Consider the following 27,162-nt stretch of genomic DNA (forward strand, 5'->3'; position numbering starts at 1 on the left):
GCGCATGCCATCCTTGCGTCTCTAACTTTTTCCCCAAACCGCTCAGCCTGAGCTGTCCCTCTGATGTCTAATCCTGCCTATCCTCATCACTCCCAGTAACAATTCGGGCACCTTCAACTCTGCCACCACCAGCTTCACCTACTGCTTTTTTGTCAATGTCTCCAAACCGTATATTATAGCAGGTCTCATTACCATCTTAAAAACCTTCCTTTTAACTCTTTCACTTCTGCTCCCTACTCATTATAGATCACAATGTTGTCTGCAAACATCACAGTCTATGGAAACTCCTGCCTGATCTCATCAACCTGTCCATCACCATAAGCAGTCACACTGAAAGTGAAATAGATATGCAAATATGCATATTTACTTCTTTCCTGATAATTTATTACTATTATTTCCTGCTGCACACTTGCAGACTGAAATGTAGCCTGTTGAAATATGTGAGGTAAAACCCTTTCCCTGGTTCACTGACGAACCATATTTCTGATTGTTTCCAAAAGCTTTCCTACTTGACAATAATATTTTATGACCCCCAATTCCTAAAAAGCTGGGATGCTGGGTCAAATGTAAATAAAAACAGAACACAAAGATTTGAGAAATCCTATACACCCATATCTTCTTCATCAGAGAACATTGAAAACATTAGCATTTCATTTGTAATCTGATAGCAGACTTTGGGCGTGTTGGTGCAAAAACACGTTTATGCCTCTCAAACTACCATCTTTTGTGTTTTTTGTAGATTTCACTAAAGAAAATGCAACAAATGATGTGTTTTTCGTTTTGTTTTGTTTCTTGTGGTTGCAATACTTCAGCATCTACTGTAGCTAGGACTACAGAAGACGAGGAGCATAAAGGGAGTGACTTTTTTTAAGTGTCAGGTGATTTTAAATGCAGTGTTTCTATCAGGTCAATAAACATCAGCAAACATACTAACTGTTTGTGTGCAGTGTGTTGCTAGCTAAAGGTCCAGCTGTATTTCACAGGGTATTTCACTCAGAGGTGGAGAAAGATAAGAGAGACAGGACAGGAGAGGAAGATAAGAAGTTACATTTAAAGGTAGGGAAATTAAAAACTTAAAGTCTTCATGTGTCTAAACCATTTACTGTGTCTGTACATGGGGCAATATGCTGCCAAACAAACTGAGGTAGACTAACTGTGATATTTAAGGCTACATGAATATCCTCTGCAGGTTAGTGCAGGATAAACAGGTTAGTTTTTTGTACTGTGATGGGTTTAATGTAAAGAACAGTGTCTGTGACTGTTAATGAGAGTGTGGGGAGTGAGTTGGAGGGTGGGGTGGGCTGCTTTTAACTATGTAAAGCACTTTGTGCTACATTTTTTGTATGAAAAGTGCTTTATAAATAAAGATTGATTGATTGATTGATTGATTGATTGATTGATTGATTGATTGATTGATTGATTGATTGATTGATTGATTGATGCACAGTGATCGTGGTTTCATGGTCAGAGTTAAGTTACATCAAGTGTAGCAGAGTATCATTGATATGAATTAACTAACCCTAACCCTGATGCTGAGATCCACTAACATCTGCTGACATCTGGTTGAACATCTACAAAGAGGAGCAGATCAGCTGGTCACAGCTTGTACAATAAGAAAATCTACTTGAGCTCTCAATAGAAATGATTGTGATTTGTGATTCCCCCCCCCCCACACACACACACACACACTGAGTCATGAGTCATTACATCCAATTTTAGGGTCCCTCCACCCGCTGAATCCCACTTTAACTCCTGACTGTACACATTTTCCTGTTTAGAGGCGAAACCACCCTCTACAATGTAGACTGAAAATAGAGCTGTATTTTTTATTTTCCTCCTTTTTCCTCAGATTCAAGCTGAGTATAATTAGAATTAAAATAAAAGTTAGACTAGAGTTTGTATTCCCATCAACTGGTATTATTTTTTTTTATCATTATGATAATACTGTATTTAAACTTTTTTCTGGGAGTAACTGGAGTAAACTTAAGCATCCATTATTGAAAATGTCTCAGATCTCAAACAAAGTCAAATAGTATTCAAATCAGTTCAGAAGCTAAAATGAAATAAGACAAATTTTGATGAGAAAAAACTATGGGACAGGAAAAAAGATTATTCACGAGAGATTACATTGCCTAAAAAATAAACATGCATTTGCTTCCACACATGATCACAATGTAGAAATAAAACTCTCACAATTGATGTCTGAAGTAAAAGCACAAAAAGAAAGTAGTTACTGACTACTACTCAAAGTAGCAAGTAAAGGCTGTGACTAATTTGAAGTACTTTAGACGCGGATTGTGTTCGAGTTATAAAACTTATTCGCCGTCTGATTATATTCACTATTATTCATATTAATCTGCAAAATACCAGTGTTTCCAGGGAATAGAAGCACATTTATTTCCGGTTACTGTAGTAAAGCAGAAGAGTGAAAGCAGCATAAAATGAACCGATTACACTGTGCCAGGTACTTTCTGCCACTCTGCCATCATGATGGTGATTTAGGATAATATGAAGAAGCATAACACACTGTAAACCCGACAGGGTCTCTGTAAAAAGCTTGTGTGTATTTTAATGTTATAATGTGGTGCTGAGGAATAATAAAAATGAGCCTCAGGATCTGATCTGCGCTGAACTGACGCAGGTGTTAAAAAAAGTCACGTCTGCTGGATTGAGCTCTCACTCTACCCAGGAGGAGGACACCGGACCTCTTCCTCACCGGTGACCGGTGACGACATTGTGAGGTAGGCGGGTGGCAGGTACGCATTCAGGCGCATGCGTGGTTGTGGTTGCTTGCATGTGGGGGTTTCCACTGCAGGAGGAGGCTGTGAAAGAGCAGAACTGCTTGAGAACTGCTACTGTGTGTGGATACGTTGAGTTGTACTCGCGAAATGAGCCTGAAATCTAGTTATTAGCCGGATAGTCATGCCACTCTGCAGTCGGTCACCTGTCAGAGACCAGTCCTGAGGCGAGTAACAACTGTAGGTTAGCCAACTGAACCACACCAGTTAGCAGTTAGTAACTTAGCAATCAGCGCGTACTGTTGAGCTAAGTTTGGCTTACTAGCATGTAAGCCTTGAAGCTAACGATAGCGCAGTTTGGTACTAATAATTGTAGTTAACCCATGTTTGCAGATCAGCAGTAACCGATGTGCAACTAGCGCATAGCTAGCAACTAGCTAGCTAATTAGAGAGTGAAGCTAACGTCTAGGGCTGTTAAACTGTACCTGCGTGCTGTCACAGTAAGTGAGCAAACTGTTTTGTTTATGTATTCAGACTTGGTAATGGTTCACCCTTTGTTATTTGAAAATCAAATAAGTTGCACTGTTTGACAGAGTGCTGTCACGAGCCCCTGTTTGTATACGGAAATCAAGTGACTTTTAAGTACTTGTCATATTTAGCTGCCTTTAAGTCAGAAGTCGCGCTTTAATTGCTTGCTGACATCCTATCCCAAGTACCATAGTTTTGAATTAATTTCAATCATAGTTCCTCAGCCACAACTAATTATGGTTATGTTTGCTTTTAAATGCTTGCAGTATTACTTTAGATTTCAGATGTGTGGGGATATATTTATTTTTAGCCATTTACTGAGTTTTCAAGTTCACTTTTTTTGCAAGAATTTAAAAACGTGATATGGAAATGAAACGAAAGCTGTCAAATCCAGTGAAAATGCCAACTACTTTCTGTTTTCAGTTTGTACAGTGTTTTGAGTTTCGAGATGTCATGTCAGAAAAACAGATTCTCGTTTATAAAATATTTGTTTACTGAGCAAAAACATGACTGGTCGCTTTACCCCTTAAATCAAGCACGAGCAAAGCACAGGGCCATCCAGTTATGCAGTTTTGAAATGTTAAAAGAACTGTTGTTGGCAAATATATTTGGATTGTAGTGCCGAGGATAGGCTTGGTGGAAGCACTGCTATCTCTTTTTCTTCTTTTTTTTTTTTTTTAAAGTAAACATTTTTCTACGTGACGCATTTAGAGCATGGGTCTGAAACTTAAATGAGCCGTGGATCACTGCTGGCACTGTCATCTCATTGGAGGGCCACTTTAGTGCTCAAGTAGTACGAACAAGAAAACACCGACACCTATTTCCAAAAAAGTAGTGTTTAATGCAGACATAAGTGTACACATTAGTGTTTGACTGCTAGTGAAAATTGTTTTCTTTACAAATAATTCTCTCACTGAACTAACACAGCCAATCCAACATGTTTGTACATGTTTATACAACTCAGTCCTCCCTAACAAAAAAACTTAACTTCAAGGGCACAATATATTTCTTGAGTTCGAGACCGCTGATTTACAGCTTGCACCCATATCCTACTTAAAACCTAAAATGTTATAGTTTCTGATTTAAGGCTTATTAACCTTGTGTCTCCTTCAGACTTGGATATGTTGCAGCAGATGAAGTTGAATTCAGCAAATGACAGTGTGGAGGAATTAATGGATGAGTCTTCTCTCTTATCCGAGTCTTCCGACCCTCCTCAGTTAAAGTCTTCAGCGAGCGGCATCTCAGAAAATGAATTTTCTTGTCACTGTTGCTATGACATCTTGGTCAACCCTACTACCCTGACCTGCGGTCATAACTTCTGTCGGCACTGTCTCGCTCTATGGTGGGAGTCCTCGCAGAAGAATGAGTGCCCAGAGTGCCGGGAGAAGTGGGAAGGCTTTCCTAAAATCAACATACTGCTGAGGTATGCTTCTCATAGCTGTGCCATATCAGTGGGTTAATGTTTGATATTCTGGCTGCTTTATTCACATCTCACAGAGACTTACTGGCGACTTCTACTAAGCTTGCTTAGTTAGCTTTATTAAGAAATGGAAAGTTTGGATGACCAGTAATGATGTGTGCAGTTACACCAGAAGCAGACATTCATTATTGTTTCACCATAACCTCTTATTGAAGAGCAAAGCACAATATAAGATTGGGAAGAAGCTAGCTGATATGTCATTTAGTAAATCCTAAAAATAAATTGAGTACATTAAGCCTAAAGTTTGATGCTTTTTCTTAGTGGTAGAAGATCCCCATTTCAGTTCTAGGACAAGACTCTAATCTCTTTAGGATTATGTTTCATGGAGAAAAAAAAGCTTGGTGATGTTTTCACCACAGCGAAATCCACATTAGAGGTGAACACTTTTACAATAATATCTGTGATTTGTTTCACTTTCACTCTCTCTCATACACGCAGCTCGCAGTCACATGACCGTTTTTTTGTTCTACTGAAAGACACGAGAGCAAATGTTAGACACAAATATTTTGACATGAGAGTAACCAGGAACTAATGATCTGTGGTAAGGACGTGCGGTTTATAAGAAATGGATGACAACTGATTGACATACTGATGTTTCAACCTAAGATGTGGAAATGTTCTCGCTCAGATGCAGCTGAAAACAGCTGCCAAGATCGAAGATGTCGTTCAGACACTCGTCTCTCCATTGAATTTAAAAAAGAAAAGAAAAGAAAAGAAGTATTTATCAGCATGCCCACAAATTTTCCTTGACATTGCTGTGTCAAGATGGTTTATCTTCATGTGCTCCGCGGAGATAAGTTAGTCCTGCTTAGTTTGATATAGATATCAAACTGATATAATCATATGTAATCCTCTTCTTTTTAGGGATGCAACTGACAAACTTTTTGGTGAGGTCGTACAGCGGAGGAAAGCGGAAATCCAAGCAAACCCCAAAATCTCCCGGAGCTTGTTGGCTTTCCAGAGGTACTTTGATTCTCAAATATGTTTTGGTATATATATGTATATATTGGTGTAAAGTCCATGAAGACTGTCAATTTAAAAACAAGTCTAGCCATTTAGCAACTAACGTTTCACACCATGGGCAGTCTAACATTGCATGCATGTTGAAAAGCTGGGATTTCCAAAGACTGGGTTCAGTCTCACCTTCCTGTAATCAGAGGAAAGCTGCAAACAAACGTGAAGCATTTGATTCACTAATCCTTTTTGCTGACATCACAGCCTGCTTCAAAGACAGCACATACAAGCTGGTGCTCTCCTGAGGCTCAAAGCTAAAGCAGCCCTGAGAGTAAATGTAAATGCAACTCCAAGAAGTACCAATTCTGAATAAATTGTTAATTTACAAAGCTGACATGGCCTGGTGGTGCCAAAAAATCCAAATAAACACTGCCAAGAAAATCCTACAGGGAAGATGATACATCTGGAGGTGTGGACAGTGACCTGGTCTTAATCATGCTCACTGGGAAATCTGACCGGTTTAAATTCAGCTTTCCAGAAGCCCAAAGAGCTAACCCTGAGATATACACTAGCCACAACTGGCTGTGGAGCAGACTCACTAACTCAGCCATGAGTTGTCTGCTGGGTCTTTACCAGATACAGTGATTTAATTCCTCCATCCTTCAGTATGATGCTGACTGACTCAAAGGAAGCTCGTACTGTTGTATGGAGGTTTAGCCATGGATGATCCATCAGTCTGCTCCTCACACCTTCGTTTCTTAACTAAGTTCCAGATGCTGCACTTTCATGTGTTACGCTTTGCAAAGAGATCTATTAACCCTGGAATGAATGAGACTCATGACTGGAATGTTTTGGGATTGAATTTTCAGTGTTGTAGATTTTCCACAGAGAGCAAATTTGCCCTAGTGGTTATCGCACTGCACACAGTGACGCCATACTTATCCACATAATCAGGCTGTGGGTCAGATTGCGTAATGTCACAGGAGTGAGTGCTGCTTCAGCACACAAACCAATCGTAGAAAATGGCTGTGAACTGGGAAAAATGCTTATGTGGAAAAAGAGCTTCCAATAGTCTGTCCTTCTTGTGGTTACCCTGTACTCCGATGCTCTGGAATAATCTTCCCCTCCAAATTAGACAAGCGTCATCAGTGCAGGTCTTTAAGTCCAGATTGAAAACCTATTTTTATTCCCTGGCGTTTAACTCTGTAGGAAACGGACACCTTCTTATTTATTTTATTGTATGTAATGATTTTATGGTATTTTTAATTTGGTAGTTGTTTTGATCTGTGTTGTTCAGCACTTTGGTCTGCCTGGTGTGTTCTTAAAGTGCTATAAAAATAAACGATGATGATGATGATGATGATGACTTGAAACACAGCATTGCACACACACCATTGTTTGGCACTGACTTTAAGTAGCTTTAAACTCAACGCTGACCCTTTGCCATACTGATCTCATCTTTGCCAACTTGCCTGACGTCTCCTTCATTTTTCACTTGTATTTATTTGCACGTACTTCATTTATTTTGGGTTTTTAATAAAACTGGGCCAGCTTTACAAAGCCCATCCTTCATGTTTGTCTTCCTCATCTTAGATATGGTGACAACCTGGGTAGATCCAAGACAACCCAGCACAAAGGAGCAGGCTTTTTCTTCTCTGGAGTCCTAACTGCACTCACATGTGTGGCTGTAAGTACACACAAGCAGGTTAGAAATGCCTCCTTGCTCTTAAACATTACCTTCTGGATTTTCTTGCAACGGCAATGATGAGTTGCCCATTTTATTAGGATTTGTGCTGATTTCATAAACGGTATGTATAAGGTAGACACGGCTCTTCGTTTTGAAAGTGCCTTGTGTCTTACTTATGCTTTCGTTGAACATGTGTCTCCTAGTACCCTAAGTGACTAGCAGAGGGCATGTCCTCCTCAGTCTCAGTTGCTAGTGCCAAGTTACTTTGAATATAACCTGATTTTCCATCTCTAAATTGTGGACCTCTTTAGAATCAAAACATTACTACATTCCTAACCCTACATGTTGCAAAGCCTGTAATTGTTTAGTTTGTTGTCTTTTAACCAAAGCATCAAAATTATGTAATATTGAGGCACTTGGGAACAACGTCCCCCTGTGTTTTGCCACGTGGCTGAAAATGTATGTCTGAGTGTGTACGGTGCAGGGAATAAGTAAACAGATTACAACATAGTTCTGTTTTTGACCTCAGTTCATGGTGATGATTATTGGGTCGTCTTAGGTGAACTAAGTGTTGTCATTTCTGCAAAGCCTCAGTTTATTTTGGATGCTTTGGGCAATCTGTTGTGGAAATATAGACTGGGCCAACTCAGCTGCAGGTTCAAGTTAAACAAATGTAGCGACATCTAGTGAAGTTGGATTATTATTGCAAGGTGAGGTAATGGTTATACCAGGGGTGGGCAATCTCAGTCCACGAGGGCCGGTGTCCCTGCAGGTTTTAGATCTCACCTTAGGTCAACACACCTGAATCACATGATTAGTTCGTTACCAGGCCTCTGGAGAACTGCAGGACATGTTGAGGAGCTAATTTAGCCATTTAAATCAGCTGTGTTGGTTCAAGGACACATCTAAAACCTGCAGGGACACCGGCCCTCGTGGACTGAGATTGCCCACCCCTGGGTTAAACTATTCAGACCAGTGTTCCTGTGTATGTTTGTAGGTGATGGTGTTGGTGTATCACTGGAGCAGTGGTCCAGTGGATCAGCATGACCTGCTGATCACTAAGCCCGTGTCTCACTGGACACCTGAAGAGGTTGTATCCTGGCTCGAAAACCTGGGTCCCTGGGCCCAGCTGTACAAAGAACCCTTCCAGCAGGAGAACGTCAATGGAAGGTGAATTATTATTTATTTATTTTTTAAAGAAATGTATTCATTAATGTTTTTAAAATCAATATGATAATTTCTCTGGTTCAGGCTCCTGTTGATGCTGGGGGAAGAAGAGTTGTTGAAATCGCCTTACAGCATTGAAAATCCAGCTCACAGACGGGTTATTCTGGCTGAACTGGAAAGAGTTAAAGCTCTTGGGGTCAAACCTCCCCAGAACCTCTGGGAATACAAGGTGACCACACTTCTGCGTCAGAATGGCTGATGCTCAGTATTATTAACATCTTTACAAGTTGCACATTGTGTTTTGCTGGTAAAGCAGCACATCTGCATTTCCACAGTTAAAGAACCGTCTCTTTACTGTTTCTGTCAGGCGGCTAATGCGGGGAAGTCTCTGTTCTTGCTGTACGCACTGAAGCGCTCCCCTCGTCTCACAATCTTTTACTTGTATTTGTTCGACTACTCTGAGACCTTCCTGCCCTTCCTGCACACTTGTTGTCCAGCCGTCACAGACAGCGATCAACCAGTGGAGAGCAGTTTTGTCAGCTCACAGGTACAAACCAGACAAACTTCCCACTGAAATGACACATGAATAATAAATTGTAATATACTGTAACGAGCTGAAAATGAAAACACTGGGGACCTTTTGTAAATTACATGCTGTGATTGCTTCTGGTAATTAGATGAAGACGGCGCTGTGAGCAGGAAGATGTTTAGACTTCTTTAAACTTTGCTCCATGTGCAATGCATATGACTATTCAGGTTACATGTTTTGTTCCTGCCCCCCCCCCCCCCCCCCCCTTTTTTTTTTTTTTTTTCTCTTTTAAAACTTATTAATTTAGGTGGATCCCAGCTGGCAACAATGGGCAGAGTTTCTTGTGAAATACTGTCTGCTTCCATACCAGCTGATCGCAGAGTTTGCTTGGGACTGGTTGGCCGTTCACTACTGGACATCCCGTTTCATCATTGTTAATGCCATGCTGCTGTCTGTCCTTGAAGGTTGCGCCCTATGGAGACTGTGGATGAGAGCCAGGATCAGGTAAATGCAGTGTGAGGGTTGGGTGATTTTCTTTTTGCTCTTGTTTTTATTATGCAAACACTGAAATAGATTTTAAACTGTCTCAATCCAGATTAGTTCTGCACAGTTTGATAAATACTCTCTAATAAAAATCTAGTTATTAATACAGTTACGGTCATTGGGTATGTGTGTTATGGCAAAAAGTAAGATCAGATTGTACTTTTGTTATACTAACTTTGAGAAGGAAGTGATAGTCGAAATAAAAGATGTGTATACTGTGGTCACGTGGCATACTTTGGTCATCACAAGGCATATTAGTGTTACTGGGAACATTTTCTGGTGCCAAATTAATGGGTATGTGAACCTAGATAAAAATGTTTTTACTTAATTTCAGTGACTGATAAGACCCAGACACAGTAAGTGAATATTCCTGCCAGTCAGGAATATAAACACTGAAACTCAACAGCTCCAAAAGTCAATTTTTTATCCTAAAATGCTGGTTAAGTGTAAATATTATCTTATCTGAAAGACATGCAGTACGTCCCGCTGAAGGAAAACAGGACCTGCTTAAACATTCCTTGTAGTTCTGTGCAAACCATTGTATTAATGTCATGTTTTCTGCATTGTATGCATAGACTGTATAAAAGGTGGATGTAGTGATGGTGACATCACCTATTGGCTAATGAAAACAAATGGAGCACAGACTTCTCTGCAACTGCAAGTCTTTTTGTATCCAGAGTCGCCCCCTGCTGGCTGTTAGAAAGATTTCTGGCACTTCTGCCTTGGCTTTACATTTCAGACCTAGAGACTACGACCATGTTTTATACTGTCTGTTGTGTATTACCTGGAACTGGATTTGGTATCTCCTGTACAAGATTACAAGATTTGGGTTGATAGCTGTTGAATAGTGGTTTTATGACACTTGTTTTCTCCCTCTCTTTGTAGGACTCTTCCACAAATGATGTGGAGCCACTTGTGGAAAATGCTAACTCAGGGATTTGCATTTGCCCTTCTTTGGCCTTTTGTCCCGCAGTTTGTGTGCAACTGCCTCTTCTACTGGGCACTCTACTTCAGTCCCATCATTAATATCGACCTGGTGGTGCAGCAGTTAATGCACCCTGAAACAGTAGCATTGTGACAGACTGCACTGGATGAGGAGGTGCCCAATTGATGTGGGACAATTTGCAGCAAATGAGTTGACGAGAAGTGTTTATTTTTAGCAGTAAACACATTGAAGACTGGCTTTATCTACTGTTGGGGAATTTATCTTGGTTCTTGATTTGTTTCTCTGTCTGCCGGATGGTTGCTGTGTTGAACAATAGAGGCACCGGACTACTGAAGGAGAAACAAAACCAATGAGGTGAGAAACGAGTAACAGTGTCTGACTTGGGTTGATCACTGCAGTGATCTTTTTGCATCAACAGTGCATTCACAAACCACGATGCCTAAACGGTCCGGGGTGGTAAGCGGAATGATAAGATGTGTTTAAACACTCGCTGGAGTAAAGATTGGAATCACGACGCGGTGCTGAAAGCTTTGTAGCCCTGGCATAGCTGTAGTCCAATAGAACATGCGTTTTTATGCTTATACAGAGTCAGTGAAGTTGGAACAAGACATGTAAGGATACATGTTTTTGCATCTGTTATCAAATATCATTCTGGCATGTGATCTACTTTTAGAAAAAATAACCTCAGGCTGCTTCAGGATTATCCATCCAGAATCTGAAGCAGTATTTATAACTCTGCATAAATTCTGATGCATTTCTTACATTTTCACTGTGAGTGTGATCTCGGTGATCTACAGAGCTGTGTGAGAAGTCATTCTGTGATGTTTGGTAACATGACTGAGTGTCAAATGAGGTTTGTAGTTCAGCAGTCTGTTTGGCCTCTCAGGCTTTAGCACCCTTCCAAGTGCAAACAGAGACAGTCTGGCGGAGCAAATGTTCTATGAAGTTTGTTCCAGCGGTTCCAGCATTTGCCTTCACAAGATTTGTGATGCTTAGATTTGAAATTTTTAATATTGTGGGGTTTGTTTTTTTTTTTTTTTTGTTTAGGTAATGCATAAAACTTCTACTTTTTTTTAAATACTTTTAAATACTTTTATTTATATATATATATAAATAAAACTTTTAAATAGAAGTTTTATTTTTTTTTATATATATATATATATATATATATATATATATATATATATATATATATATATATATATATATATATATATATATATATTTTTTTTTTTTTTTTTTTTTTTTTTTTTTAAATTGTTTTTATTTTCTCACACTGCTGAGAAATATTGTTGCACTTTTTAAAAATTGTTCAAGTAAATTACAGTATACGTTTCCATTTCATGGGTGGACCAAGCTAATCAGAAATTAGGTTTTGGTCTTTTTGTTTTTTTTAAACATGTTCATTTGCACTGAAAAATCTTACACTGTGATGATCATTATTATTATTATTTGTGCTCTTTTGTTTTTGAATGAGACTTTACAAAATAAAGATTTATATTAAATCTGAAGGAGTATTCATAGCCACATATAAATTACTTTCTAAATTCTGATTCATTCTGAAAGGAGCCTCAACCAACTGCTGAGTGCAAAAACAACATTTTTAAAGGGTCTGGATTTAAAATCCTTTGCTACCTTAGGAAATATTTTAATAATGTGAGATACAGGTTTATGATTTTCATGAGACATAAGTTAATCAAATATCTAAAAATCTTTAAAATATTTCTCATCACATGAACAGAATATATCAAAGTGAAGAAATTCACTTTTCAAAAATAAATATATATATATTTGATGTTTTTGAGTTCAGTGCTTTTTGTTTTTTTTTTTTTTCCATTTTCTTTTGTTTTAGTCATCAAAGTTCTGATACAGACACAGACTGTATCAACAACCAACTATCAAAAGTCAGTGAGTAAAAGCTAAAAAATAATTCCATAAATTGCCATTAACATTAGGGGTATAACTGAATTTACAGTACTGTGCAAAAGTTTTGATTCACTCATGTCTTTATTTTGCTTTCAAGGCACCTTCTTGTAATTTTTAAAGGAACCTTAAGCAGTCATTCACCAGGCTTTCTGAAGATCTTTCAAAAACCTATTTGCAGTCCAGTCAATGTACCTGATCATTTTCAGAGGAGAATAGATTTTTTTGTTAAACCACTTATGGAACCATTCAAGGATTTAAAATGCATGATGAATCGGTGTTTCATCTACGAATAAGAGACAACTTAAATTGTGTATGTATGTTTTGGCACTTTGTTACTTCCTGCCTAAAAAAAAAAAGTGTACTTTATTTTCCTTTCTTTGCTTGAATCTGTGAAAATGCTTAAAAAAAAAACCCCACCACTTTGAGAGATATGGAGGAGAGTTGTACATGTGCACCAACTAACTGAATCAAAGAGCTACTAGTTAAATACCTGGCATGTCTTAGCGTGGTGTGCTATTGGATAAAACTGGACAAGTGGAAGACAAAAACAGGAAGTGGCAGGCCTAATAAAATAAAGCAAGTGTGCACAGCCATCAGTAACACATGGTGGGGCCTCTGTCGTGGTTTGGAGCTGCATTTCAGTCCTTGGTACTCGGGTTCTTGTCAAAATTGAGTGAATTATGAACACAGAAAACTACCGTTTTGATCCACCATGAATTCCATCTGGAACAGATCTTAGCAATGCCTTAATTTTTCATGGTGACAATGATCCCACACACAGCTCCAGTGCAGTAAAAGCATACATGGATGGAAAAACACACAATGGAACACCATCAGTCCTCTATTCGTCTTCCCAGAGCCCAGACCTCAACATTATTGAAGGAGTGTGGGATCATCTTTAGCCAGAACAGAACAAGAGACATTGCATTAAAAAAATCAAGTATTTTTTTTTCCCAAATACATTAGAAATGTACAAACTCTGTTTTTGTTTTATATACTGGATGTTTCAATAAATCACTGTCCCCATTTCCCATTTTCATAGCAAAATATAATGAAAAGAGTAGTAACTTGAGATATTTGCACAGTACTCTAGATCCGGATATTCTACAGACATGATATCCCAGATATGAAATGTCAAGCTCACAGCCTGAGAACTGTGATGCTCATGTCCTACATGTATTGTTTTAGTTGTATTATGAGCATTTGACATTTAAGACAGCCAATGTCTTAAAATTATATCACAATAATTAAGAGTAAGTAGTGATAAGGTAATAAAATGGTCTAACAATTTACAACATTACTATATTTGGATGAATAACAGAAGATTAATAAGAAAGTAGCTCTAACACTAAGACAACCCATTTTATCAGGTGATGTTTTACCTATAGAGACCCTTTTTAATAATAATAAAAAAATCTTACACACCCAGTGTTCAGTTATTTTAGGATAAACTGAATCAGTTTGATGCAGTGATTTTTATACGAAGCAAAGTAACACGAGAAAAGAGTTTTCTCCAGTCTCACAATCAGTCACAAGTCCCGGGCACTTTAAATAATTCTACTCTAGATGTAAATAAGCGGCTTTTAAATAAAGTTTTATCGATTCATTTTTAAAACAACCTCCCCCTAGTGTTTTACGACTGTCGTAGCAGCAGCGGCTGTCGCCATAACAACGTAGGGACGGTCTGAAAAGAGCGCGTTTTGCGCCATACGGAAAAAGGAATAAAATCGCTTACCGAGGACCAGTTTAAATATTGTAATTATTACGACTAGTGTCGTTCCTCTTTAACATCCGGTAAGCTAACTGTCAGTGACATTTTTTAAACTCAGACAGCCATTAAAGCGTTAAACGCACTACGCGTTTTATTCGCGTAGAGGACTTTACTTCCTGCCCCTGGTGTCGTTGTTGCGGAAGTGAAAAGTCTACGTGTGGAAGAAAGGTTGGCTTGACCGTATTTGAACACCTTACACACCAGCACTGCTCATGTCCAATCCAGGTTAGCTGTTTCCGTCGAACCAGTCTTCCTCACCCATCCCTCCTCCCCCCCTGTTAGGCAAATGGATGCTTTGAGCGGTAGTCGGGGCGTATAAATGGGACGGAGAGGTGACGACAAGCTGTAATGTTGCGCCGGGTGCGGCAGTCTCTCCGGCAGGTGCTGTTTCTGATGGCCCGGAGACCGGATCTGCTCTGCGGGGCTATCGTGCTCGGCGTCCTGCTCGTTTTGGCCGTCAAGTTCACGTGCAGGTAAACATGGGCACGAGCTTCTGTTTATCCTCTGACAGCGTGAGCTTGCTTGTGTGTGACCAGGCTAACACGAGACCCCTTAAAACACAAAAGCTAAGTGTAATGGTTATTTAGGTGAGCGAAGAGCGGCGTTGTAACAGTGTTAGGTCGTGAATGAACTACCGGTACTCGTTGTCTACAGTAGTTACAAACAAGGGCTTCATTATTAGTGCTGCTAATCTAAAACTGACGTGTACTGTAGACAATGAGATTAACTAAGGACATCGCCTTAATCTTTCAAGGAAAGGTTGGGCGTTTTTTACAGTTTTTTCAGATAAAACCCAGAAAAGATTGCAGGGAGATCATAATGAGATTATTAATGTTTAAATAGTAATATCTGGTTACAGCCCTGACACACTGTGCTGTCATCATCTTGCAGCTTTGGCCTCTGCAACTTTACGGTTCTTCAAAGCTTATACCACTTGTCATTCAGTTATGGTGAATGAAAGTGCTGAAATCCTAAAGTGTAGCAACTGTTGCTGAACGATTGACTTGTTGGCTAAGCAGTTACTCAGTCGTCCTCTCGAAAACCCAGCTGAGACGATAATTGCTACAAAGACTGAAACTTGAAACCGACTCCACGCAAATTATACCAGGCAAATTCTGCTTCTCGTCATGTTGAGGTAATTTTGTTCTCCCTGTAACGATGTAGAGACATTTTTGCATAGCCTCTGGGGGAGGCAGAATGTTTAACACAGCACAGTTTTTCACATTGCTTTTGCAAACATATAGCCTTTCCTCCCCTCGTATGCAGCTTAGCATACCCTCCATTTCCAAATACCATTGCTTCTACTCTCATTTTCCAAATTTAACACATGCATATTCCAATATGTGCAACTCAGAGTAGTATGCAAGGCTGGAGGTTACCTGTAGCATTAACATCAACCGATGATGGACACACTGCCATGATCAGCGAATCTCGCGGAAGTGACACAGAGTTATAGCTTATGGATTTAATAACCTGGCACGATCTTATTATGTGACCGTGATCTCTTTGCACCCCTCAGCGTTACTCTTCTCATTTATTTCTGTAGTCGTGCTAAGAATGTGGTGGCAGCAGCTCGGCCTCCGGTGCGTTTCTTTTCTCCTGACGCCCCGGTGGTGGATCTCTACTTGGGTCAGCTTGACCAGGTGAAATTCAAGGATTCAGACTTGATGGCATTCACTGTATTTTCCTTTGTTTGATACTTCATTTGCTCAAATTGTAAAAGAGAACAAATGGAAAGAGCTAAGAGGGTTTCTAAAGCTCCAGTTAAATGTTTTGGCATTGTTGTCATCAAACTTGTGGTGCTCTGTGAGATTGAAAGGGTTTTTTTCTTCACAGGTGGAGCGTCTCAGGAGTGTGGCCGAGGTGTCCTTTATTTTCTTCTATGCACCATGGTGTGCTCACTCTATGGCTGCGCGACAGGAAGTGCAGCAGGTCGCTAAGAAGCTGGCCAAACAGGTACAAGTGAACGGAACCTCCACCACTCAGGATTGTTTAAACATCAAATATTTAGATGTGCTTTACTGGGCAAAGACTAAGGAAGCTGGAGATTGTTCTTACGTGGACACGTGTTATGTTATCACTTGTGACGCAAAGTGTTGGGAAGAGTTTATAGGAGCAGCTTGACAGACTGCAGTAAAGAGTGACTCTGACATAGTTGAGTTAATAAAATCTGTTCCCTTCAGCTTAAATACACACTCACACATTTTTAGCTTGTGTCTCTCTCTCAAATGCAAATTCATAGTCGACTTGTTATGGGCGTGTTTGTTAAGTACACGAGTCATTACAGTGTGTGATTTTACACCATTTTGTGTGTAGTCTACACATAATTTTGCTTATCTTTGTTTCTTAATGTGCCTCTTCAAACACACAAACACAGGTGCAGTTTGTGGCTGTTAACTGCTGGTGGAGTCAGGGGAAATGCAGGAGGCAAAACCGCTTCTATCACTACCCCGTCATCCATCTGTTTTATAGAAGGTGAGACGGTGGGCTTCTCTTCACTTATGGTGGGAATTTGCTTTCAATAGCTTTAGCAGACAAAGACGAATTGGGAAGCCCCATAAACGTTAGCTCAGAGAAGACGATGTTTGCACGTGGCTTCTTCTTTGCATGATAGATGGCACAGCCGAACTGTGTTCACAGACGGTGATTTCTGGAAGTGCTCCTGAGCCCATGAAGTGATTTCTTTGACAGAGTCATGCCTGTTTTTAATGCAGCGCCTCCCAAGGGCCTGAAGATCATGAGCATCCAATATTGATTTTTGGCTGTTTCGCTTGCACACAGAGATTTCTCCAGATTCTTTGAATTTTTTGAGGGTATCATGTCCCGCAGAGGGTGGGCTAGTGAAAGTCTTCACAGTATTATGTAGAGAAAAATTATTTCAGAAGTTTTAATAGCATAGGAATAGTAACTCTGCCTCTTGAAGATGCTCTTTCTTTTATACCTAATCATGTTGCTGACCTATTGTAAATTAAGCAGATTACAAAATGTTTCTGTTGTTGTTGGGTTTTTTTTAGTACCACTTACTTTTCCAGCTTCTTGTTGACCCCACCCTACTGATATGAGACCTGTTGCTGCCATCAAATTCAAAATGAGCTCATATCCAGAAATGATGAAATGTATGAGTTTAAGCAATCAGTATGTTTTGTTTGTTCTTTTATGAATGAAATAATTTTTTATTTACTTTTGTATTTGGCTGTTCATACACAACTTCAGTCATAGACGCGCATATTTAGAGAGGCTAAAGATGTATTTTAATGCAAAACTGTGGGAAACACTTTGAATGTTTTGTTTCTTAATTGTAATTTAATTATGATTTGTTGATATTTATTAGCATCTGTGTTTTCCACAGGTTTGGGCCAATAGAGTATAGAGGCCCATTTTTGGCTCCATACATAGAAAGTTTTGTACTCAGAGTCATCACACCACTGACTTACCTCCCATCAAGAGGTCATGTTGAAGAGTTCCTCTCCTATCACGAGGTATATTTGAGCTTTACACTTCTGTCACTGAATCACCCACAGAGTGCAGCCAACTGTAATGATCTGCGTCTTGTGCGTTTCTAGCCTCGAGTGGTGGGTTTCTTCCAGTTTAACTCTTCCCCCCAGCCGCCAGGATACATCACATTTCTGTCCTCTGCCCTGCAGGTCCTAAAAAGGGGTAAGAAGTAATCACGCAGCTTCAAGGCTGATTGTTAACATGATAAACATTTTGGCTTGTCAAGCATGGGATTAGAATTCGAGGAGAGGCTGCTGTTGACGAAAAGATAGCAGTGGTTGAAGCAGAGAGAACCTAAATGTGCATTTTACGATAAAGGGAACATAAATGGTTGAAGTCACAAGTTTCTCTTTTTTATGGTGCAGATTTCCGTGGTGTTGTACGTTTTGGGGTCGTGACCAACAAGCAGGTGGCAGGAGCCATCTCACTAACAGAGGATGAAACGGTTTTTCTCCACAGAAGATTTAACTCCTCTTTGGTAAGCAGCGTCAACGCATGTTGTAGATGTGGTTCTTCTAGAAAAAGCAATTAAACACTAATGACTTTAAAACTGTGGATGTATATGATGCTGTATGTTTATTCATCTGTTGTTTAAGATTTTTCCCAGGAACGACCTTAACTTTACGTCTGAGGCCATTTGTAGATGGGTGTTTGAAAACCGTGAGACGGTCCTCCAGTGGCTGCAGCCCCCGGGAACGAAGTCTCGCCTGTTAGAAGAGGAGCTGACTAAAGGCCCTGCACTGCTGCTGTTTGTGCCGCACGATCCTCTGGGATCACAGCCCAGCCCTGCGCTACAGCAGGTGAGCAGAAAAAATCAGACGAATATCATTTTCGAAATGACAGAAACGCTTTATTCTCTTACAGATTTGATTTGCAGCTATACTATTATTATACACTGAGCTAATGTCATCTGGCTTACCCATCTTCATTTAGCTGCCCTGTATTAAAAAAAATAAAAATAAAAAAGGTCAGTTTCTCTGATCGTGTAACTGAGACTTAAATAAATATTAAGTACGCTGGTAAAGGGAACTTTTACAGTGTAAGAAGCAGGAAAACGGGCAAGCATAAGGATTTGAGGGAGTTTGAAAGGGTGACATGGTGATGGCTATATTACTGGGTCTAAGCGTCATCTTCCTCCTCCTCAGGTGCTTTTTATATTAGAACTTATTTTGTATGTGTATATTCTGTAATTGTGTTGTTAAACACTGTATTATTCTCCTTAAGTTCTGCAGATTAAATCATTTTTAACCCATTTTGTTTTTCTAGGTTGCAGACATTGCTGTGCGTTACCACTCCTGTGACAACAGCCACCACTCCAGCTGGGACAAAAGTTTCTCCTTCCACTCACTGTGCTGCCAGTCAGTTGTCCTCCCACAGTCGAGCACAAGCGTGTGTGAGGTGTGCCTCAGCCTTTCGTGGCCAAGCTTCGCCACCTCACCTCTGCACTGCTTGTTCCCTCCCTCGATCCAGGGAGGAGACATATTTCAGACTTATCTCAGACGCTGCTGCCTCCACCAGCTCCCTTCCCCCGTGTCCATTAATAGTGCAACCGCAATGGGCTGTAGCAATTTTCTGGACAGCTACAGCCCATTTAGTCAATACAGTGCCTGCTGCAGAAAAGTAGAACCTCAGCTCAATGAATCACAAGCCAAAGAGGAGTCAGAGATGCAAAGCGTTCCTCCTTCCTTGATCCCTCCATTCTCTGTCCCTCAGCCGGAGGGAGACGGCATCACCGGGCTCCGTTGTCAAACCAACAGGACACTCAGGTTTTATGTGCTGGATGTTGCCCTGAACTGGCCTCTGGCAGTCAGGCTCGGAGCATCAGGCAACAGAAGTGCTTCTCTTGAGCAAGAAGATGATAGGGGCGGTGACGGGTCGTTTGCTGCTATTGTGAACCTGAAGGATGAAGTTCATTATGTTCTTCAGCACACTCCAGCAGCCACACTAACAGAGTCTCTGGGTAAGACATGGACAACTTTCATTCATGTAACACGGGCTGGTTTTGTTTTGTCCCAAAAGCTGGGAGCTCAAACGATTTGCAATTTTTAAGACATCTGGTGATTTCAAAATCCCATATTGTGTCTCTTCGGTCTCAGACTAGTGGGTTACTTGTGGTTCCCAGCATATTTAAAAGTAGAATGGGAGGCAAAGCCTTCAGTTTTTGGACCCTTCTTTGTGGAACCAGCTCACACTTTGGATCCAGCCAACAGACACCTTCTCTAATTTTAATATTAAAAAGGTTTAAAACTTTGATTGTTGATAAAGCACGTAGTTAGAGCTTGATCAGGTGACCCTGAATCCTCCCTTAGTTTTTCTCAAACAGGTCTAGGCTGCTGGGGGTTTCCCATGATGCACTGAGTGGTTTTTCTTTACTCACCCTTTTCCACCCACTATGTGTTTATACAACACTCTGCATTCAATCTTTAGTTATTATTAGTCTCCCACTATCGCCAATTGCTTGCTGAAAGTGAGTTGTCTGATTGTTGGGGTTTTCTCTGTGTTATTGTAGGGTCTTTACCTTGCAATAAAAAGCGCCTTGAGGTGACTGTTGTTATTTAGCACCATATAAATAAAATTGAATTGTTTTCAGGTCACCTGGTTGTTGTGTGTGTTGCCAACAGGGAAGCTGCTGGAGGAGTGCCCTCTGTTAGACAAACTATACAGTGGCAACACTCATAACATGGTTGAAGGTTGTTGTTCAAGTCTCCTTGGCGTTTTTAATTTTCATTCATTGGCCGTCATAAATGGTGATACTGACACTGGCAAATAGTTAATATTAGCCGAAAATATCCACCTCCAATATATCAGTCAGTCACTGGTTTCTACAAATGTCTTTAGGGCCTTTGTAAAGATGAGTCATCTGTCCTTGATGACATTGTGATGGTGCATGCACACATCTGGCCAGATACAGTGTGAAGTTGGCATAAAAGTTATAAAAATCATTGAATTCAGGCCGTCTGGTTTGCAGGAAGTTGGCCTGTAACAACGTTTTAATCGTCCAAAAAAAACACTTTCTTTAAAAGATCCTCTTCCTTACTCTACTCAAAATAGACTCAAGCGGCTCTCTCACTACAATGTCCGATATTTAGAAATACTGAAAGAAATCACAAGTCATATTATCTCACATGACGAGTCAGGTTAATGACCAAAAGTCAAACATTTAGTGGCTGATAAATCAAAAGTATAATGAGGGCGCTGGGTCGAGTTCCAGCTTCTTCTAGTGAAGATTCTCGCCTCTGTCAGTGCTCCCCAGGGTGGCTGTGGCTACAATGTAGCTTGCCATCACCAGTGTGTGTGAATGGGTGGATGACTGAATGTGTAGAGCGCTTTGGGGTCCTTAGGGACTAGTAAAGCGCTATACAAATACAGGCCATTTACCATTTGACTCGTATTCTTGGGCTAATTCTGTGTTCATGTTGTGCGTTTCATTGCAGAGGCCTTCATCAGGAACTTCAGTGCTCCCTACAGCCTCTTGCAGAGACACTTGGTTGGAGAGGAGGACAGGAAGGGAGCTGAAGAGGAGGCGTCGCGTTCAGACGAACACACGCAGTCACCTCCACGCTTCCTCATCACAGAGTTGACCACTTCCTCCTTCCTGCCCTCCGTCATGGACCTTCAAAAGGTGACTAAGCGTTCTGAAACACCCTCAGCAAATCAAGGCAGTTTGTGAAATTCTGAATTTCTTTTAAGAATTTCTGTAAAGCAACTTCCATGCACCTAAAAATAAAAACATTAAGATATAAAAACAGCTGCTTTTTACAGCTGCAAGCATGATTTTAATGGAGGCTTAGTATGCTGCGTGCTCTACTTATGGAAGCAGGTAGTTTGCTAAACTCCTGATGATGCCAATTTGTGTGTTGTAGGACGTGCTGCTGTTCTACTACACTCAGTGGTGTGGATTTTGCTCTGTTCTCAACCACATCATCATCCAGCTGGCCCGATTATTACAGGGAAATGGCACCATCACAGTGGCCAGGTACAGTTACTGTCTGTTTACAGTTTTTCTGCAGTCCCGGTTGTAAGTGTACCTTTGATGATAGCCTGAGTAAGAATTAAGGCAAGGTGTACCTAATAAAGTGTCAGGTTAGTGTATAATGTGTGATTGAGGTGTCTGTGTTTTGAAATGTAACAAAAAGCATATTTTAAAACATTTCGGAAACCGGGTGACCTAAACACAGTTTCCCATATATTTATTTTATTAAGCGTGTAAAGCATACGAGGGAATATTAGCAGTGTGACCCTCATTTTTGAAGAAAAAAAGTGATGCCAGCTTTGTTTTTCCTTTGCATAGGGTGAATGTTGCACGTAATGACCTCCCCTGGGAGTTCATGGTGGATCATGTTCCCTCTATTCTTTTCTTTCCCAGATACAGGTAAGAATAAATGCAGAGAGGTGTGCACAAACAAGGGTGTGGCCAAAGGGGGGGGGGGGGGGGTTGGATCTCATATTTCTGCAAAAAATAGCTTTGATCTTCACACTGCCTCAGTGGAACTATAACTGCAAATGATATAACTATAATGATATAACTTAAATGATACACACTGAAAAGCCAAAGTGTTCATTCTAAATGTAAAACAATACATTTTATTGAAGTCCTACTCATAGTCCACATATGAGTGATTAGGTTTATGGCCTACTACAAGCTAGCTGCTTTACTTTGTATATCTCTCTGTTAATGTAGCTAGTAATTATTACATTGCAATAAGTTGCCTTTATTTTTTAAACAGTTTTCAAGTGGCTTCATTCATGTGTTTAAGACCTATTCGAATACCCGTCTGATTCTTAGTCCTTCTTGACACCTCAGTTAAAAAAACAACAAAAAAACTTTCATCAGTGAATTTCAGCAGAATATTTTTCACTCTTGTGTTCTTTTTCTCTTCCCTTTAAGAAAACACCTTAGTGTGAAGTTTCCTGACAACCTTCCCATCACATTACCCAACCTCCTCCGCTTCATCCTGCAGCACTCTGGCTCTTTGCATCACGTGCACAAACCGTCTGTTGAGACAGAAGGTCCCGGACACAGTCCTTTCCTTGGGTCAGAGTTTCTGACACTCCAGCGTGAAGTTCAAGCCCTGCATCACGCCCGGGAGCGTCTCTCCCAACAGCTCGCGCAACTATGGCGCGACAACCGACGACTGAAATTTGAGGCCCGCGCCTTAGAGACCGAGAACGCCGAGCTGCAGCGAGAGAGGCGGAGCTTAGAGGAGCAGCACCGGGAGAAAAGCCGGCAGCTCAGTGAGGCAGTGAGGCGGCTGCAGGAGCTGGCAGACGCCTCTGAAAATCTGCTGAATGAGAACACACTGCTCAGGGTCCTGCTGAGGGCGCTGACGGACAGGACAGAGGCTAGAGAGCAGGCGGAGGTGGAGAGGAAGGAGACGGAGCAGAAAAGAAGCCATTTGGCCTCCTGAGCACAAGCCTTATTTTCTGTGAGAAAATAAGGCTGACATGAGGAGATCCTCTTCAACTGCAAAAGGCAACGCCCAGTAAATTTTCTCACAAGCAAAAATAAAGAAAAGATGACAGTTACCATCTTCCAAGAAACACTGCTACTCAGTCAGGCAGGAATATAAGGAGAGATGAGTAGGACAGGTGGGAAGGCAGTGAAAGAAAAAACACGCAGCTCTTGTGCTGTGATCATATGAGCTCGTCCAACTCTTTAAAGTTCCGTGCCAACTTTCCAATTCAGACTTCCCAGCTGTGATGCTGCGCTTGCAACGATTTATCGACTGTTAATTGTGAAGGAATAACAAGAGAATCTGGACACACCCTGCAGCCAAATGAAGCTTCCTTTAATTACTGTAAACCAAGTGCAAGATAGTTTCTTTATTAGAAAATAAAAACACCATGGATGGGCTGGACTCACCTGTATCCAAAAGTCAAGGTTAGTACATTTGAAGAGCAGTGATATACTCTGCAGTGTGAGTTTAAGTGATTCACCCATGACGCAGTGTTTCGCATGGAAAACCTCGCTTGGAAAGGGAGGCTACGATACTCTTAATGTGAAAATCCCAGACTTCGTGACATTTGTCTATTTAACCTTTGGAGGCATAAATGGAAATTGTAATCAAACACTGAGGAAGTCTGGACTTGAAAACAAATAAAGCTCTGAAAGAAGGCCCCGGGCACTTTCCAAGAACTCGCAGGATGAGCTCACCTGCTGTTCTGTGAGCTGAGAGTCACATGACTAACCTCCTGGAAACGTTCCCCATTAATTCCTAAAATTCAAGCAGCATTGGCTCACGTTGATTCATTATAGTTCATGTGACACGTTCATGTGCTTGATTTATTTTCATACTTGTAGTTCTTGTCTTTTTAAGTTGTGTGTGTGTGTGTGTACATGATGAACAGATTGGCTTCCTTAGTGTTTTATGAAACATCCAAATGATAAAAACATACTGGTAGGAATTCCTTTAAAGTACATACTTTTACACTGAATAACAACTCTAGCTCTGAATCTTAATTCCTATCTGGCATTTATAGTTCAGTGCTAGCTGACTTTTAGGAATTTATGAGTAGCTTTCATCACATTCTCCGGAAATCTGTAAAACACAGCTATGTTTTTCCTCCATTGTTTACTTTAAAATGCATTTGCAGTACTGGTGGTGCAGAATTTGGCTGCAGGGAGAGGGCTACTAATAAAACTGAGAAGTAATTTCATGCCGAATACATGCTCCCCTCGTTTTGTTTGGAGCTATTAAGTGGACTCGAAACAATCGGTAAGATTTTTTTTTTGATTTTTTTTTTTTTGTGTGTTTTTGAGGGGACACAGTTGTTTTGTGAAACTGATCTATTTTTACAAGAATCCTTGAATCACTAAATATTTCTATGTAACTATTCAGGTATTATTAACATGCTGCAATTGTTTACATGTGAAATATTGCACTGGTTTTTACTGATTAAAACTCTTCTTGTATTGATGTGCGTCTTTGTGTTTGAGCACAGTGTTGTGTTGAGATACAGTTGATATACCAGCTTTTACATGTAAGGACATGATAATAAATAAAATAATGTGGTCCTTTGTAGGACTTAAAATGTTAGATGAACAACAACACGTGACATGTGATGCTGTGTCATTGGTTATTTAACACAAATTAGGCCAAGATTGAGAAGCAGTGTGTGGGAAACTAACTTCATCCTTACTGCTTCTATAGGAAATAAGAAGGTGCTCGATTGACCGATCATGAACAGGTGTGAGCACCTCTGTGAAAGCTGAACGTCTGGCAGTTTGTCGGTCTGCAGCATTCTGGGAGGGTTGTGAGGCACTTTCCAAACAAACTGTAGTTCATCATTATGCATTGAAAACAATCAACTGGTCTTCCCAAGAGTGAACATCCTAGCAACCTTCGCCCATGGTCAGAGTGCAATATTAAAAGGAGCTGCTTTAAAAAAAAAAAACACCCCAGGAGCTTCATCTAAGACTATAGCTGTCGCTTAGATTCAGAGATGGGCAGTAACGCGTTACTGTAATCTGATTACTTTTTTCAAGTAACGAGTAAAGTAAGGGATTACTATTGCAAAAACGGTAATTAGATTACCGTTACTTTCCCGTAGGAACGCTGCGTTACTGCGTTACTAAAACCGTGATTTTTTTGCGAGAATGTCTCACGACAGTGACGTAAGCGAGTGCGCCGTTAGTGACAACAGCTGTGTGCAGATCAACAATGGATCACATATAGATTGTGGGAGAGAGTATGAGCGTGCAGCGTTTAAAGCGTGGGAGTACTGACCTTACTTTGAGTTTGATTCCATAAAAAGTGACAAAAACATTAGCGTCCGTTGTGCGTGGGAAGAAAACTTCTTTTTACAGCGAAAAAAACCCCTAAACGTCCAAGCAAGCACCGAGTGCGTAACGACGTAATGGGAAACTCGCAGAGAAAGTCGCGGATTCTTCAACTGACCGCGGCACACCTGCACCAGGGTGAACCTCCGCCTACCCCCAGTCCTGCTTTACAGGTGAAAATAGAGCAAAAGGACCGCTAAGTCTTTGACTTTATTTATTTTCTGCTGTGTTTTACTTGCATCTATTTGAAAGAGTGAGTGTAAACACAAAAAATATTTTATGTGCTGGAATGTGTAGAAAATAGGTTTAAATGTTAAACAAATTTCTTCCAGTCAGAGAATGTTGCATATAATTAAATTTTTGCTTGATGCATAAAGTTAAAAGATTAAAACTAATAAAACAAGTTAAAAAAAGAGACTTTTCCATTGGATTACATTTTGTATGATGGATTATGTAGAAAAAGTAGAATTGGGCTGAAAGATCTATCGCTTTATCACCTCTTCAGGTTGTAAATCGTGTTTTTAAAAACTAACTAAGTAATTAAGTACTTTTGAAAATAAGTAATCAGTAAAGTAACTGGATTACTTTTTTGGAGAAGTAATCAGTAATTAGTTACTGATTACTTTTTTCAAGTAACTTGACCAACACTGCTTAGATTGTTAAATTAGTTTTTAAAAAGTCTGTCACAGCTTAATTAGGAAACCTTGAACAAGTACGGCTTGTTTGGAAGAAATTTAGGTTTGTGAATTTGTATCTGAACAAGGCACAAGACTTCTGGAACAACCAAAAAGCTGATGTTTGACCATTATGCACTGAAACAGAAAACCAATGAGCACAAATACCTCATACCAACTGTCAAACACGACGGTGGAGGGTGATAATTTGGGCTCATTATAGAGTCACAGGACCTGGGCACCTTCCAGTCACAGTAGACCATGAACTCCTCTGTATACCAAAGTATTCTAGAGGCAATTATGAGGCCATGTGTGCAAACAACTAAAGCTTTGCCTATATTAGACCATGCAACCATCCCAAGCACAGCAGCAAATCTACAGAGGAACAGCTGAAAAATGAAAGAAAGTGTTGCAATGACCCTGTAACACGGTGGACTAATGTTGACTATATTGATTCATCTCCATGTTTGTTGTGGAAGTGGCACTGGTTTGGGACTGGTTTTGTGTGTCACATTTGCTCCATCAATGGCTGTGATGGGGTTGGATTAATTGAAGGTGTGTGTATTTGATTGCACTGATACTCTGGTCTACTTATAGCTCACACTACAAACACTGCTGTGATATTTTGTCTCTGTGCAGGTATGTCATATAGCCAGATATAAGATGACTTGATTGAAATATATTTAAATATATTTATGTGAGTTGTAAAATGAAGATGCGGTGATATTTAGTCTCTCTGTGGAGGCCAGGGCTTACTGTATGCCGCAGCCTAAAGGCAGAGTTGGGTTTCTGAGCCTGGAGTGATTACCAGCCTTCTACTTACAGGGTGGTGGGTCATGGAGGACAACTGCTGATCCCTGTTAACTGGTCAACATGTAAAGTGTAACTGACTTGTGGCATATCTGGCTCTGGCCTCGGACCGTGTGTTTTATCCCTTCATTTTC

General features: G+C 40.3%; 2 protein-coding genes across 5 annotated transcripts; both read left to right on the top strand.

Moving 5' to 3' along the window:
* The first annotated feature begins 2,762 nt into the window (after positions 1-2,762).
* Positions 2,763-11,649, top strand: LOC147327435 (bifunctional apoptosis regulator-like). Of its 3 annotated transcripts, none has more exons than XM_086295067.1 (9): positions 2,763-3,238; positions 4,380-4,689; positions 5,611-5,709; positions 7,294-7,387; positions 8,385-8,557; positions 8,639-8,783; positions 8,922-9,101; positions 9,391-9,587; positions 10,512-11,649. In XM_086295067.1, exons 2-9 carry the CDS (start codon positions 4,388-4,390, stop codon positions 10,702-10,704), a joined length of 1,383 nt encoding a protein of 460 aa, XP_086151193.1. In that variant the 5' UTR covers positions 2,763-3,238; positions 4,380-4,387; the 3' UTR covers positions 10,705-11,649. The 3 variants fall into 3 exon arrangements, with proteins under 3 accessions (XP_086151193.1, XP_086151195.1, XP_086151194.1); XM_086295069.1 differs by having other exon boundaries at positions 2,763-2,978; XM_086295068.1 differs by having other exon boundaries at positions 2,763-2,965.
* A 2,497-nt stretch (positions 11,650-14,146) lies between these two features.
* On the top strand, positions 14,147-24,681 carry txndc11 (thioredoxin domain containing 11). 2 transcript variants are annotated; one of them, XM_086295070.1, is made up of 14 exons: positions 14,147-14,437; positions 14,552-14,742; positions 15,816-15,912; positions 16,106-16,225; positions 16,647-16,744; positions 17,619-17,748; positions 17,833-17,926; positions 18,130-18,242; positions 18,361-18,564; positions 19,031-19,724; positions 21,199-21,386; positions 21,628-21,740; positions 22,056-22,136; positions 22,653-24,681. In XM_086295070.1, the coding sequence occupies exons 2-14, from the start codon at positions 14,618-14,620 to the stop codon at positions 23,170-23,172; spliced, it is 2,577 nt and encodes an 858-aa protein (XP_086151196.1). In that variant the 5' UTR covers positions 14,147-14,437; positions 14,552-14,617; the 3' UTR covers positions 23,173-24,681. The 2 variants fall into 2 exon arrangements, with proteins under 2 accessions (XP_086151196.1, XP_086151197.1); XM_086295071.1 differs by lacking the exon at positions 14,552-14,742.
* Positions 24,682-27,162: the final 2,481 nt, after the last annotated feature.

The sequence above is a fragment of the Aulonocara sp. 'chitande type north' Nkhata Bay genome, linkage group LG6 (genome assembly GCF_057382095.1).
Source record: "Aulonocara sp. 'chitande type north' Nkhata Bay isolate Kocher_YH1m ecotype deep benthic linkage group LG6, A_spYH_male_GT1.1, whole genome shotgun sequence".
NCBI lineage: Eukaryota > Metazoa > Chordata > Actinopteri > Cichliformes > Cichlidae > Aulonocara > Aulonocara sp. 'chitande type north' Nkhata Bay.

Coding starts and splice junctions, on each gene's coding strand:
- txndc11 (XM_086295070.1), top strand. CDS start 14,618: ATGTTGCGCCGGGTGCGGCAGTCTCTCCGGCAGGTGCTGTTTCTGATG. Junction 18,243..18,360: donor GAAGATTTAACTCCTCTTTG/GTAAGCAGCGTC, acceptor CTGTTGTTTAAG/ATTTTTCCCAGGAACGACCT. Junction 21,387..21,627: donor CCGTCATGGACCTTCAAAAG/GTGACTAAGCGT, acceptor TGTGTGTTGTAG/GACGTGCTGCTGTTCTACTA.
- LOC147327435 (XM_086295067.1), top strand. CDS start 4,388: ATGTTGCAGCAGATGAAGTTGAATTCAGCAAATGACAGTGTGGAGGAA. Junction 4,690..5,610: donor AAAATCAACATACTGCTGAG/GTATGCTTCTCA, acceptor TCTTCTTTTTAG/GGATGCAACTGACAAACTTT. Junction 9,588..10,511: donor TGGATGAGAGCCAGGATCAG/GTAAATGCAGTG, acceptor CTCTCTTTGTAG/GACTCTTCCACAAATGATGT.